This window comes from Ambystoma mexicanum, chromosome 3q, assembly GCF_040938575.1.
Source record: "Ambystoma mexicanum isolate Mex_15411 chromosome 3q, UKY_AmexF1_1, whole genome shotgun sequence".
NCBI lineage: Eukaryota > Metazoa > Chordata > Amphibia > Caudata > Ambystomatidae > Ambystoma > Ambystoma mexicanum.
In genome coordinates, this window is record NC_090926.1 from 13,786,143 (window position 1) to 13,801,156 (window position 15,014).

The 15,014-nt window shown below is 44.7% G+C and overlaps 1 protein-coding gene across 2 annotated transcripts in view; it reads left to right on the plus strand.

Annotated features, from left to right (window-relative positions):
- Positions 1-9,320, plus strand: part of RPS19BP1 (ribosomal protein S19 binding protein 1) — a 269,268-nt gene extending 259,948 nt beyond the window's left edge. For both annotated transcript variants that reach the window (XM_069652939.1, XM_069652940.1), the window contains exon 4: positions 8,814-9,320. In XM_069652939.1, the coding sequence (XP_069509040.1) occupies positions 8,814-8,957 (144 nt within the window). In that variant the 3' untranslated portion in view covers positions 8,958-9,320. The remainder of the gene's footprint in view (positions 1-8,813) is intronic.
- Positions 9,321-15,014: the final 5,694 nt, after the last annotated feature.

Genomic DNA, 15,014 nt, shown 5'->3' on the forward strand with positions numbered 1-15,014 from the left:
TCGTAGAGACCATATTCAATGCGAAAAGCTGTCTTCCGCTCGTCTTCCTTTTTGACTCTCACTAGGTGATGGGCCCCTCGTAAGTCTGATTTTGTATAAATTTGGTTGTTTTTTACTTGATCCAGAAGTTCGGGAATCAGTGGTAGCGGATACCGTTTTTGTACCATGATCTGATTGAGAGCTCTGTAGTCAATGCAAGTTCTCACGTCTCCCTCCTTTTTAGGCACAAAAAAGAGGTGTAAGGAAGCAGGGTCTTGGATGGGCGAATGAAGCCATTGGCCAATACTGATAAATGCTGGTTTCCTGCTCTGTAAGGGCACAGATTCGACTGCAGGGAATTTGGGCTCTGGGTACAAGGTCAATTTGACAGTCGTACGTTCTGTGCGGGGGTAATATGTTTGCTTGCTCTTTTTGAAACACATCTTGATAATCCAGGTATTCAGACGGTAGCGAACTGGTGAGGCCTAGCATGATTTCTTTCTTTGAACTCGGCTTAGTGTGATCTTTTACTAAGCGTCTCCTGTTGTAACAGCTGTCGGCACAGTCGAGGGGTGGGGGGTTTGGGAGTCAGAACTCTTGTACGCCAATCTATCTGAGGGTTATGGGTTTCCAGCCAAGGCATCCCCAATATCATCTGGAACGGAGGAGCGCCAATGAGATCGAAGGTGATGTCCTCTTGATGACCGTCCTGACACACAAGCGTGACTTTTTCGATACAATGAGTCACTGGGCCGGACGACAACTGAGATCTGTCAACCGTTGTGACGTTTTCCGATTTCTGCTTTTGTTGGAGAGGAAGGCCTATCTGGATAGCCAAATCTTGGTCGATGTAATTCCCCACAGCCCCACTGTCATCAATATATGCCTCTAAAGCATGCATTTTTGTTGGTTGTTTGTGGGTTACCAAGAGTACCGGAATGACTAGGTGTGAGGTCTGTATAGGTACCTTTTCAATGCTCGACAAGTGGACCCGTACGCTTGCCGGGCATTGGAGTTTCCCGAGTCCTGTTCCTCTTCTTCACTCTTGTCAGTTGCTCCGACTGTTTTCCTGGGGGGTTTCACCGAACAGTCTCTGAGAAAGTGCCTTGCTTTGCCACAATATAAGCAAAGTTGTTGCTGTCTCCTTTTTTCTCTCTCTGCTTTGGTGAGAGGGTTCCGCAAGCCCCCAATTTGCATTTGTTCTGACTGTTTGTGTGCTTTGGTCTGATTTTCACAAGGTCGCACATAGACTGACCGACTGCCCCTCTGCTCTGGCGCGATCCAGTTTCCGATTCTGTAGCTTATGATCGAGTTGCACTGTTAGATCGATGTACTCAGCACATCCCTCCAGGGGGTTTACTACTTGGGCTAGGCCATCCTTAAGTTCCCCTCGTAATCCACAGTAGAAGAGCGTAGTTCTTACCCTCTGGCCAGTTTGTTTGGGCTACTAGACGGTTGAAGGAGGTGATATAGGTTAGATAAATCTGACAATAATTTGTTGTCCAGCGCCTGGCCTTGGGCATGCCGTGCGAACAATTTCTCCATTTCATGCTGAAAACACCCAAAGTCTCGAAGCAGAGGGTCATCTTGATTTACCAAAGGTACTGACCAGTCTGCCGCCCTTCCTCCCAAATACGAAAGTACGAATGCCACTGTGAATTGATCATTGGGGAAGACCCCAGGTCTGCACAGGAAATGAAGGCGGCATTGGTTCATGAATATAGCATACTTATTCGGATCACCAGTGAAGCTTTCGGGCGGGACTAAGGGAACAGCCCCTGGAAGAACCAACTCTACAGCGCTGACTGTGGAGGTAGGATGGGGTGGGCCAATCCAGTTAATGGGACCTGGTCAGTCTGTGCCTGGAGTATCTGCCTTTGTTTCCTGTCTTGAGGCATGAACTTCAGCACGCAACTCTCCCAGTAAATGGGCCAACTGGTCAGTTTCTGAAGTTTCCATAACACCCAGGCAGAGATTTGTAGAAGAGCCTTTGCATTCTGTTCCGCTCACCTGGTCTCTGCGGAGGCGTTTGGGCACGGTCGCAGCCCTCCCAGGGGTGAAACCTCTTGTCTGGCTTTTCCCTCTGCGCCTATGTGGATGGTTGCGGCGGGACAGCGTGATTCCTGCGTGATATAAGGGGGTTGTAAGTCTGCAGTTTACGGACCTGACCCCCTCTTTAGATCTCTTCTTCCAAGACGTGCCTTCCCAGGGGATGCGTTATAACTCACCTGTTGAATGATAATGGTGAGCTCTACGTCCTGCTGCTTCTGGCGGGGCACTTGTCTAATGGACAGAGTTCCTTCACTGGTCCCTTGTCGTGGTAGCCCAGGCCGGCTGCGGCTAGTCCACTTCTCTTGCTGGTGTTTCCCTTGTTTTCACACGCCTGTAAGTCTTTCGACTTTTCGTAAATTTATTGGTAAAGTTTGTTCTTAATCTAGTTTCCGTTCAGTGTATGTCTCTTTCTCTGCTCTTTCCCCATGCAGGTAATGCTGTGGTTCCGGCGGTCGCTGTAGAGGTTGAAGCAGTACTGGAGATAGGAGGCGAGTAGTTACGATGGTCTGGTAACTGGTAAGTAACCTCTAGGGGTGCGCGTGGGTTTGAACTGCAGCGCGACCCAAGATCACGTGTCGGTAGTTATTCTAACCTTGTCTTGTCGTCTTTTCAGGAATTCGGCTTCGTTGGAATGAAGACCGCCGGTGCTACGGCGTCAAGATTGAGCTCTGCGTGTTGCCTGGAAGATGGTCTTCTGCCGTGTAGATGCGCGCCGGAGTCCAGGTAAGCAAGCAGCTGTTGTCGGGAAGAGGACTGCTGCCGTGTAGATGAGCGCTGGAGTCCAGGTAAGCAAGCAGCTGCAGCACAGGATTCAACGAGGTAAGTCTGTTGCTGGTCCTGGCGGTGGTGAGCGTCTCGTTGCACGGAGGTGCAATGTAACGTGAAGCATCAGCCTCGAGGATGGAGCTGCTTATATAGCTGAGCCTCAGAAGCCACGCCCACCAGCTTCAGCCTGTCTGCCACTTCCTGAGTCAGCACGTGAAGACCCAGCCTAGGGAGCCACACCCCAGTAAAGTGCACGTTCTGGATTAAACGCTTTCAGTACCACCTGGAAAGTTCTTGTGAAATAAAAGCACTCCTGCACTGAAATAAAGTGTTCTACTCACTTCTTTATATGAGTCCAGCCAGGGCCCCTGTGGCTGAGTCCCAAAGGGACGAGAGTTGGACAAGTGACCCATTGCCCCATCACTAGATGGTGTGGTTTTTGTGTCCTGGAGCCTGTTGCCATGACAAACAGTGACAGTGGGCATCCTTGTTTCGTTCCCCCTACCCAGGCTCACTGGCCTTGACACTATGCCATTTAGGGCCACCCGCATCTTACCATATTGAGGAAGTTCTGCCCGAAACCCGTTCGTTCCATATTGCGGAATAATTGTGTCCACTCCACCCTGTCAAATGCTTTCTCTGCATCTATTGAGACTAATATTGTCTGTATAAACCCTGATTGGTCTGATGCTATGAGTGATGGGAGCAAGTGCTAGATGCTCTCGACCAGTACCTTAGTATAAAGCTTTGCGCCTAAATTTATGCGAGCCATTGGGCGATATGAGCCCGGGAGTTCTAGATTTGTACCCTGTTTGGTGGAAACTACCAATTTCGCCTCATTCATTGATCAGGTTATTTTGCCTACCCTCTTAAATGTATTGAACAGTTTAGTTAGTCTAGGGGCCAGAATGTTTGAGAATGTTCTTTAGAAGCAGTCCGTGTAGCCGTCTGGGGCCGGTGCCTTGTTTTTTCAGTATTTTTTTTTTATTGCTTTAAGTTTTTCCTCCGTTATATCTCCCTCAAGAGTTCCCTTTTCCTCCTCTGTGATAGGGTGAGATTATCTAAGTATTAGTCCAGTCTGTCCCCTTTGGGGTTGTCAGATGTATATATCGTTCTGTAGTATTCCCTTAAGATCTCCCCCCACCATATCCACATCTTTAGTCTTCTCCTGGCTCTTGTTGTCCTGGGGGTTTCATAATTGTTCTAGTCTCTTCCCTAGTCTTCCGCTGCCTTGCAAGGAGTTTATCTGCCTTGTTTGCTCTTATATCATACCAATGTTTCAAGTATAGAAGGGATTTCTCTGCCCGCTTGCTATGTAGGCATTCAACTGGCCCTGAACGGGTCGCAGTGCTAAGCGCAGGTTCTTGTTTGGTCTCTTAGAAATTTCTCCTTGAATCTCTGTTTCCTTTCCAATTTCCCCCCCCCCACGTTTCTGCATGTCCTTCCCACTTTTAACGCTACCAGTTCCCCCCCCTTAGTACCGCTTAAATGCGTCCCAGGCTAGTCACAATGGTGTTTCACCCTTCTCATTTTCAAAAAGGTATTGTTCAATTTTATCCCTAATGGAGTCCACCATACCCTGATCTTGAAGGAGTTCCACAGGAAATGTCCATTTCCATAGCCCCCCTTTGATGTGTCCCAAGTCAAATGTCACTATAATCTGGGTATGATCCGAAAGGGAGTTGGAGCCTAGGTCTATCTCCTTAACTTTGCCCACCAGCCCTGTGGAGCCCATATATAATCTATTCTTGATTGCGAGGTATGGACGTAAGAGTAGTGGGTAAATCCTTGTACCAGTCCCCTTATCGATCTCCATATGTCATGGAGTGCTAATATTTCAATTTTCTGTTTCAATCCCTTGGAAGGGCCCTGTGTTCCCGACCGTGTGATGTTGCTCCTATCCAGAAGTGGAACCCAAGCAAGATTGAAATCCCCTGATAATACCACCTTGCCAGTGGCAAATCCCTCCAGGATTGAGAGGGTCCCCCTCAAGAACCCGTCTTGTCCAGAATTCGGGGCATATACCGTGGCTAATGTTATGTTCCTGTCTCAGTATGTAATATTCAAAAAGAGGCACTGACCTTCCGTGTCTGGTAGGGTTCCCTGCACCTGTATTCCCTTCCCGTCCAGTATCGCTATCATTACCTCCGCCTTTTTCTCCACTGCGTTTGCCTGATATATCTGTGTGAACCCTCTCATTTTCAGGTGTCGCTTAGCTGTTTTTTTTTATGTGAGTCTCTTGATACATTAATAGATCTGCCTTCACCCATTTTATCAGTTGTTTTTTTTTTCCTCTTGATTGGGGAATTTAAGCCCCTCACGTTGTGAGTTAGTATTTTTAGTGGTGCCATTCTATCTTTCTCCTTTTTATTATCACGTTTGTTTTCAGAGACCTGGACCTACACCCCCCTCATTCCCCATCCTTAACTCCCTCCTCCATCCCCTCTACCCCCAACTATCCCAACTTCCCACAACTTTTTGTTCCCGCTTCCCCCCCCATCCCCAACACCCTGAGGAGGGCCCATGTTCCTATGGACGCTCAGACGAAATGTCTGTTTCTCCTGGCCCTCTGACCTCCCAGAGTTATCGTCGCAAGGATTTCTAAACCCCACTATGAGATCCATTGACCGACTCCCTCCCTTCCGGCCCCCCCTGGGCCGGCTTGCTCCTTGTAACGATATCGGTCTTGTCCCCAATTGGGGGTCCACCTTGTGTCATCAAACCCAGTCTTACTTGTCCGTCCTGTATTTCAGTGTTCACCGACTCCAACGTTCTCCACCTTATCACTTCCTTTTGTCCGTTTTGCCATTGTCTGTGACCTTTTTCCATTCCCATGGCTTCCTGTGGGATGTTCCTCCTCTCTGTTCTCTCACTTGTCCCCTGGTTGTCTCCTTGCAGGTTCAAGATTATTTCACCTTCGCATGTGGTAATTGTATGTTATCTTCCTTCCAATGTGAAGAGCAGTCCAAGGGGGAATGTGCATTTGTACCTAGTTTGCTTGGACGTTACGGATCTTACTATTGGACCCATCTGCTGTCTCTTTTGAAGTGTGGCCTGCGCTAGTTCCTGGTAAAGTTGCACCTCTTCTCCGTTGGACTTGGCCCGCCAGCCTCACTTAACGTAAGATTTGTTCTTTTTGCTCAAAAGAGGTGACTGCCACCAGCAAATCTCGGGGGCGTGCCCCTGGTTCTCCCATTCTGCATGGGCCGACTCTGTGTATCCAGTCTATCTGGACCACGGCTACTGAATCATCTGCCAGAACCTCTGCAAAGAGCTGGTGTGCTGTGTTTTTCAGGTCTTTGTCAGTTACTATTTCAGAGAGGTTCTTAATTCTAATATTGGACCTACGTGAGCGATCTTAAAGTCTTTGGATTGTATCTCAGTTGTGCGTCAGGCGCGCCAGGTGTTTGAACACCTTGAGGCTTATTCGGTTTGTTTAGAGTCATCCTCCATCTCCTGAAAGGTCCTTTCTACTGTGTCTTTCCTTTATTCCAGTGTGGCGATGTCCAGTTTAAGTTCTTGTTTGAGATTTTCGAACTGCGTTTGAAACAAGGCCGTGAATTGATCCTGGAACTCCTTAAACCAGCCCTGCATGTCCTCTTTGCGGGTTGACATTGCTACTTCTGTGATGGTTTCCTGATGTTTCTAGCTTTGGTTGCTCCCTCCACCTCTTGAGCTTATCACTGCCTCTGCACCCCACATTTGCTTAATGCTCGTGACTTGCTTTGCCTGGGGAGATTCAGTCGCCGCCTACAGCCGCTTTACCTCTTGTTTTGGACATGTGGTTGGAGAAATCTGCTGTTCCGAGGATTTTCTCCAAGTTAGCCTGGGCTTCTAGTGGTTTTCATTGTGGGTTATTTGTACCCACCTTCCATAGAAGTGTGATTGAGCTCCCGCTCTCTTTTGTGGCTCTGATTCCCTCTCTCAGATTTCTCCCTCTGTCACTTCCCCCTTCTTGTTATCACATGTTGTTGCTCTGAACTGTGGGGATGGCTAGCGCTGTGATTCCTTATTCTATACTTTGTTGGCTACCGAGTTGTGGCCTGTTAGAATTGAGCATTATGCTGTCTTGGGAGGGGGGTGGAGGGGAGGGGGGTAAGAGGGGCGGACTTGCTTGCTTCCCCTTGGTTGCAGCCCGCTTGCTTCGGCAGCTGTCCCGGTTCCCCTGGCGTGTCGCTGGTTGCTCACGGATCCCTGCTACGTTCCGTTCGGTGGCCACTTGGCCCGATAGTTGCTCTGCATACCTACTAGTGTGTCCTCCCCTGCCCCCCCGACACATGTATTATTATGTGTGGGCCACCATAGTGGGGGATTCTCTTCCCGCTATGTTCTGCTTGTGCCCAAACTACGGTGCGGGCTGCTCGTCCTACTACTTCCTGGTCCTCCACAGTGTAATCCCCCTAGATGTCTGGTCGGGGTGCCACCTCTGAGCTGCCTGGACCCGTGATTGCTCTTCTTCTCACCGGCAAATCGGACCTTATTTTGCCTGTTGGTGTTGTGTGCAAGGTCGGCCCGTCCCTCGCTGGTGTCTCTGCAGCCGCTTCCTGGACTGGTCTCCATGCCCCTGCTGTTTCTCCGGATACGGTCACTGTGCCTGGGGGGTGAGGGGTTCCTTTTCTGTCCCGGGGTGGTAGTGGGGGCTTTGTCGTTGCTTTTCTGATCACTTTATTAGCGGCCCATGGGGAGAGGCTCCTAAATACGTCCTCTACCCTCTGTGGACATATTGGATCGGTTCCATGTGTTAAAATCCCCGCAAAAATATCGCCATACAAGAATGGCACTGTTTTTTTTTTTTTTTTTTTTTTTTTTTTTTGTGGCGATATTACCATATAGAACCTGCGGGGGACACTCCTGAAACCCCCCCTCCCATTTACCCCATTACCCCATAAATTATCCCCATTAATAATATGGCCTATGACATTTCCAGTTGCCCATATATATTATTTATGGGGATAATATTACCCGATACCCTTGGATCGTGCACGTATTTTTTGAATGCAAAATAAGCACAATCGCCAAATGAGTAGAAAACGTTGAAAGAATTGGATAGTCCTGCTCCTGACTAAACTGTAAAAATAACTGGGGATGTTTGTTGCTTGCTGTTATCATAGCAGTGCACAAATACCAATGACTATAAGATGTGTAAAAAGGAGGCTGTTCTGCCCACTTAAATAGTTGTTTTCATTTGAATTTTTAAAAGTATTTGGGAGATAGATTTTTGGCTATATCTTGGTTCCGACTTGATGGTAGGGACAGTTTATGAATCTTTGAAGTTTCCTTTGCTGGAGAACCATTTCCAGTCTTATAGAGAATTATGCATCCTCGATCTAGCAGCTCTCACTCTAACCCTGTGCTGTTGCGCTGCACGCACTTAACTCTACCAGTGTCCAACTTCCTGGTTTTGTTGGTCTTTGACCTGTTTTTCCAGTTTCACTTTCTTTTTTTTGTTTTTCCTCTCATTAGATATCAGTGAATATCTGCACCACTATTTATTATCCTTTCTCCCCTTTGAGAAGGCCTCCCAGCATGCAACCATATTGCGCAATAAAGATACACCTGGAAAGCGCAACCACAAGCCCTATGCTCGGACGACGCCAGCCTTGTGCTGTGTATAAATTATGCCTGCAACTCACTTGAATTGTCTATTCCAGCCTTGTGCTATTGATGTTTCCTTTCTAATGATAAGCACTGCGAGTAACATTGATGCCAGAGGGTTTAGTGCGCTTTAGAAGTGCAAAAATAAAGAACAGCAGTTACCAATTATCCTTCTCTAAGAGTACAACAAAAAGTATAATGCAAAAATTGCTAGATGGCTGGGTCAACGCCAGTAGGAAAGGATATAAATAGAGGAGCGAACATGTGCTTAGACACGAATACTTGCATGCTTCTGGTCGCATATTTAACAGATTTTCTTTTTTTATGTTCTTTTTCTCTTGGTCTGAACAGCTATTTTACTATTCTAATTTTGCTTTACTCCTACTGCTTCAAACTCTTTTTGTATATTTTTGCCTTTGCAGGTGCAGAGACAGAACAGAGGCCGGAAGGCATCGGATCGCATACCGGAGAAACCCAAGGAGAAGGAGGAACCAGGCATCTTCACAGATTCTGACTTCAAGAGATTTGAGCGGGAATACTTTGGTGGAGGTGCTGGCTCTACCTAGAATGTAAAGCAGCGTCAAGCAGGAACACTAAAGATTTCTTCCCTTGCCTCCTTTGCATCATAAAGATGCTTGAGACTATACTGGCACCAACAGGCCCATTTAAGGGGAGTGTTTGGACAGTTTGGTAGCTATTAGCATGAGTCTATAAAATAACAGAAGCATATTGAGAATTGGATGCCAAACAGTACAGCGGATGTGGTCTGGGAAAAGCCTTTCCAGACCAAATGGACTCCTAACAGTGGCTTGTGCAGTTTTTGTAATTCATGCAGAATTCTAATATTGTTATTTTTCTGCTGTTTAGCAGAGTTTTTAATAGTACATTCACAATGAGAGCAATAGAAATAAAAGATGGATGGGGCATTAGTGTTGGCTTCCGACAATTGTGTACAGAGAGCTTGGAGGTATGCAAATTGCAGTGGTAAGCGGTACAAATTCCAGTAACATAACAGCATATTAGACTATTTTTATTTATTATTATTTTTTTTTATTTAGTTTATTACAAACCTTTAAAAACAAAGGAATTTTCATCTTTTAGAAATGGAAAAATAATCAAGATTACATGCAAGTTCATATTTTTGTCTTATCGACATAAACAATCTTGATAGATTCAACAACTAAGAAATGGACGTTAAATTATTCTGCACGTCATCACCAGGAAACATTCGGTCACTTGACTTGTTTGTATTGTCTAATCTCTGTTTTAACTACTTAAGAAAAAAATGATTTTGAAGTTCGTGCCTTCATGAAGAATCTGCCACCAATCCTCTGCGCATCGGTCAGGATATTTTCTCAGTTCATTACCCATGTGATTTGTTCTTTCATCTCTCATCTTTGGGCAGAAAAGAACTAAATGTTTAAGAGATTCTTCTTGTAAGTTACAGAGCCTACATCTGAGATCAGGGCTTTTATCCACACTCTTCTTGCTATAAAAACATTTTTTTAACTGCATTTGGGTTGTCTACTAGGAGTTTCTTATCAGTTTCCAACTGTTCCAGTATTGTTTCACAGGCACTTTTCCATTGCGTTAGGAGGTTATCTTTCTCATTATCTGTGCCATTTTTTTTTAGTATTTTTGAACTGTGGAATGTTGTCTTCTCCGATCACCTTTCTATAGAGCGCCAGGGCATTCCATATCACCACAGCTGCCATTGACAGTTGGCTTACCTCATATCTCATGCAAGCTGTAGGGAATCCTTTTGGTAAATTTAGAATCCTCTTCCAAATGACATGTTCACACCTTGTCCAGATCTCATAATGACAGCCCAGCAATGTCTCTGCGCCATAGGTCAAGGCTGGGATGATTGTATTCATGTAATAAGAAATTACAGGAAGAAGCGAGAATTTGCCATATTTTAAGTGCAGTCTGCCCACTTGGGCCGCCATCTGATTGCATTTTGATGCAATTTTCTTCACCATTGGTTCATCATTGATGCTCGAATTTATTATAATGCCCAGATATTTAGCTTCCTTTACCATGTTCAAAGTCTCCTTTCCAAGCATCCAAGTGAACTTTCTTGTTCTACTGTTCTTATTTGTTCCTTGCAAGTTTTAAAGCACCAGTAGCTCGGATTTATTTCCATCTTTCTCGGGGCTGTTATCAATATACGTTTTCAAGGCATTGATTTTTCTTTGAAGCCCCATTGGTGTCATGTCACGGAGAACAATTTCGTCGGCATATATCAGGGTGCTGATGTGAAAACCGTTGATTTTTGGGGGAAAGGATTGAACTCCTTCCACTGTGTGTCTCTCTCACATCCGAGAGGAAGAAGTTGAACAATGTTGCTCCTAGCGGGCAGCCTTGTTTCACTTGACGTGATGTTCTTATGGGTGACGTTAAGTGACCTGTTTTATCTAGACGAATTTGGACCGGTGTTTCTGAGTAGAGTGCCTTTATTGCAGCAATTAAGCTCACCGGGCATCATTCTTTTGCCATTTTTGCCCATAACAACTCTCTGTCCACACCGTCAAAGTCGTGGGCCAGGTCAATGAAAGTGATGTAGATCGGGGTCTTCTTCCATATCACTTCAATTTTGAGGGCATTCAAAATGAACAAATTTAAACTGCAACCAACACCTTTTACAAATCCGGTTTGCCTCACATCAGCAACATTTGCTTGTCTGATCCATGTTAATAATTGGGCCAGTAACTGGGTAGCAAAGATTTTACCTACTACATCCAGTAGGGCTATCAGCATGTAGTTCTTAGGTTCAACCCTTGAGCCCTTTTTGAATATGGGGACAATTAAGGCTTGTTTCCATGTTATAGGCACTTTTCCCTTGCTTATTATCATCTTGAAGAGTTGGTCGCAAAAATCCGCCCATTCGTCTGGGTTTTTTTTTAGAATGCCATTCGTCAGACCATCGGGTCCGGAGGCACGAGATGAGCTAAGTTTCTTGATGTTGTCCAGGATATCGTCTCTCGTGATGGCAATATTCCAAGTTTCTTCTAAAAGTTCCTCTTGAATATCACTAGAATGTTGTTTTTGGAAAAGCTCACTATAGTGTCCAATCCATTTTTCTTCTGTCACAAATACTGGAGTTCTGAGGACATTCAGTTTCGTTTATTATCGCCCAAAAGTCTCTTGAATTTCTTTGGGCGAGACAGCTCAGCATTTGTTCTGCATCGTTTTGTTCCATGCTCATTCTATGCCATTTTAACCAGTGTTTGTATTTCATGATCGTCTTCTTTTTTTTTGCTGGTCTTTTTATCTCTCTCTATTTCATCTTAGACGATTTCCTCCTGGTACAACCTCAATCTTCTGCCGCCACTGAGCTCTTTTCTCCGCTGCGTCAAATTCAAAAGAGGTAATCAACAGATTATGGTCACTTTGTTCTATTTTGATGACTTTTAATTTGTATCTTAACTGTCATATTTTTCGAGGTGATTATATAGTCAAGAATCGATGTTTGCTCATATTGTTGCCATGTTTCCTGCGCGGGAATATCCCCCCGCACATTTCCATTTAAGAATGTCCATGCTTCTAGCATCTAGCTCTTCAAGAATTACTGCTCTTAGCTTCTCATTTGTTGGCTTTCTGTATCGTCTCTTTGCTTCAGATATGAGATCCAAATTGAGGTCACCACACACAATGATACATGCATTTGCTCCTCCCATATTTATATTATCCAACAGTTCACATATCTGGTCAATGAATTCTAACTTACAAGCTGCTTTATGCTGCCAGTAGAGGTTCATGATGTTAATTGTTGTCATCTCATTAACACCACAGTCTCTCAGACCAATCGTGACTAATTGAATGTATGGAGAGGGATTACTAGCCTTCAGAAGTACAAATCCACTTTGCTGTTTAATCAAGGTGATCATTCCGGCCATGGGCCGTCCTTTGTTTTGGATTATGGCTGGATTGAATGCTACTTCAAATCCCTCTACAATTGGTGGCTCTTTCATCCATATCTCCTGCAGACATCTCTTTCATCCATATCTCCTGCAGACATCTAATATCAAGTGGTGTTAACAAATTGCGGGAATTGGATATCAAATGCACAAAGCCTCGCGTATTCCAACAACCCAATGATTACATTTTTTTTGGGTCCGGGTGTTAGCTCTCATTCCTGGGATTAAGAGCGCCAATGATCCAGCTCCAGTTGTCTTTGTCTAAATTATTAGTTTTTGTGTTTTTGGTACCCATCACTGCTTCTTTTTCTTTGGTCTGAGCTTCAATAGTAATTTTGAATGGTTTCTTCGATTTGTTAAATTCCAAAATTTCATGTTCTTCGATTTCTGGGGGATTACATTCTAGCAACATTTTGGGCTCTTCTGGCACTGGTGTATGGGCAATAGTTGAAAAAGAAACCGATCCCTTTTTAGTAGGCACCACATTTCTCGCTCTTTCTTGGACCTTCTTTGCTACAATCTCTGTCACTTGGAAACCTAGATCCTCGAGATAATGGACATTATCCATTATCAAGTCTCCAACAATTTTAGACTGGATATGCAGCACCACTATATCCAGTGAGGAATCTTCACTGAATTTCACAGTTTTTAGGTCGGGCGTTGTGATTCTTTTCAATGTAGAAACGTGGTTAAGCAGTTGTAACGCATTAAATCTATTCATGATCAAACCATCTTCTACTAATTTTGTTCTTTCTAGAAGGATTTGTACTACAGCATCTTCAGCCCACGCTTTTTGTATGATCTTTTCTTTCCTCTGCTCATTTGCTCGACAATCGATTCTCCATGAATCGTTGTCTTCCATTCTGGTATTGTTTTGTTTCTCATTCATCTGTTCCATCGCTCTTTTCGGGTGAATGTTTCTCTCACGTTCAATAGATTTTGGTACCACCTCAAAGGTTTTTCTGATTGGGCCTATCAACAGGGATCCTGACACTTTCAAGATTCCCATCTTTCTGCGTTCCTCGATTGTTTTAAAATTATTTGAATCGTTCGGATCTGGGGTCTGCTTTTGTGCATCTAGAACTGCTTTGACAGGTGAAGGCTCAAATACCACACTTCTCCACGCGTGTGCCTTCTCCATTCCCTCAGCTGTATTTAGATTGGAGTCAGGTTCTGCCTCAGCATCTTCTGGCGGTACTGTACTCGGTTTCTGGCTCATTGCTGCCACTGCATCAACATCTTCATCTGTGACGTCATAAGTGTACATATTCATAGGTTCGTCCGTTGCTCCAGCATCGACCATCTCATCGCTATCTGATGGGACGTTTACGTGTGTATCGGGCTCCTTAATTGATAGTTTTTCACAGTCTTGGTTTATCTTCGGCTTTTGGGTAGCTTTGGAGTTCCCAGTCCTAGTTTGAATTGACACATTAAGTGCTTTCAAATTTCTCAAGAATTTTCCAGCGCATCTGGCATTCAAATTCTTAGTTAGCCATATTTTTGTTGTTTTCGTTCTTTTTATATATTTTATAGTTGGAGTTGCGGATTCATCCGCCGGCGATATCCCTTCCATGTCCTTTGGCAGGTTTGCTTTTGTGTCAATTACTTCTATCAAAGTAGCCTTCTGCACTTCTTCTAATTCGTGTTTAGAATCTTCAATAGCCATATTAACAGAGGACCTAGGCGCAGCTGTAACTCTCTGATTCGCAGCTTCCTTGGATGTCGAGGCGATCTCTCCACGAGCGTCTTGGTACCTCTGATGTGGGAAGGGCTTTGATTTATCTAGCCCAACTGAATCAGATCTTTGATCTTTGCTAGCCTTTGGCTTGCATTGGCATCCATCTTAGTTCAAAGTTTGAGCTATCAGCCACCGCATTTTCCTTGACACTTTGCTTTTTTTTTAGGAGACCAAGAGCCTCTTTTGCAACTTCTGCCAATAGTCTCTTATCCTCTCCTGAGGATTTCAAAGCGTCTCTCAGAAGGTAGGCCGTTATTTCGTCTTTCTCCCTGTCCATTTGGTTTTGAGATTTTAGCTCTTGCAGGCCCATTTCAACTTTTATCATTTTGGCGTTTACTAATGCGATGAGCGTATTCTGACCTCTATAGCTCTCATTGAACTGCTCATAGATGTTTACTAAAGGAGCAGTTGCTATAGTAGTAACAGACATTAGAATTGGCTTGAGCTCATTTATTATACATTCGATTGATTGTTTTGAGCAGGTCCAGGAACATCCCTCGTTTCCTCTTTTTTTAAGCTTTATAGCTTTCATTTGTCTAGCAAATCTAAGCTTGTTCCTTGCTTGTAGTGACTCGCTGCTTGATACATGGGATGATGAACTCTCAGAGGAGGATTCAGGTGGTTCCGGCAGCTTATCTTTTATTGTGGGTGGTCGCCATTCCTCATTTCTATTGGTTGCTTCTCTCTTTGTAGACCTTTTTTGTGAGCAGCAAACCGTGGGGGAAGAACTCAAGATGATTCTTCTTTTCACTGGTTGAGTTCTCCTGAGATATCGTCTACATTTATCCTCATCCTTATGGCCGTTATTCGCTGCCGGAGCGGTATCACATCCAAACGTTTTCCTACGCGTTTTCTCAGCTTCAGGTTTTTGTGGCGTAAACATATCTTTAAGCAGTTTCTCGGTTTCTTTTGGTTGTGCACCACCTGCACTCTGTGTGATAAGTTCTTCCTAATTAGCATTGATT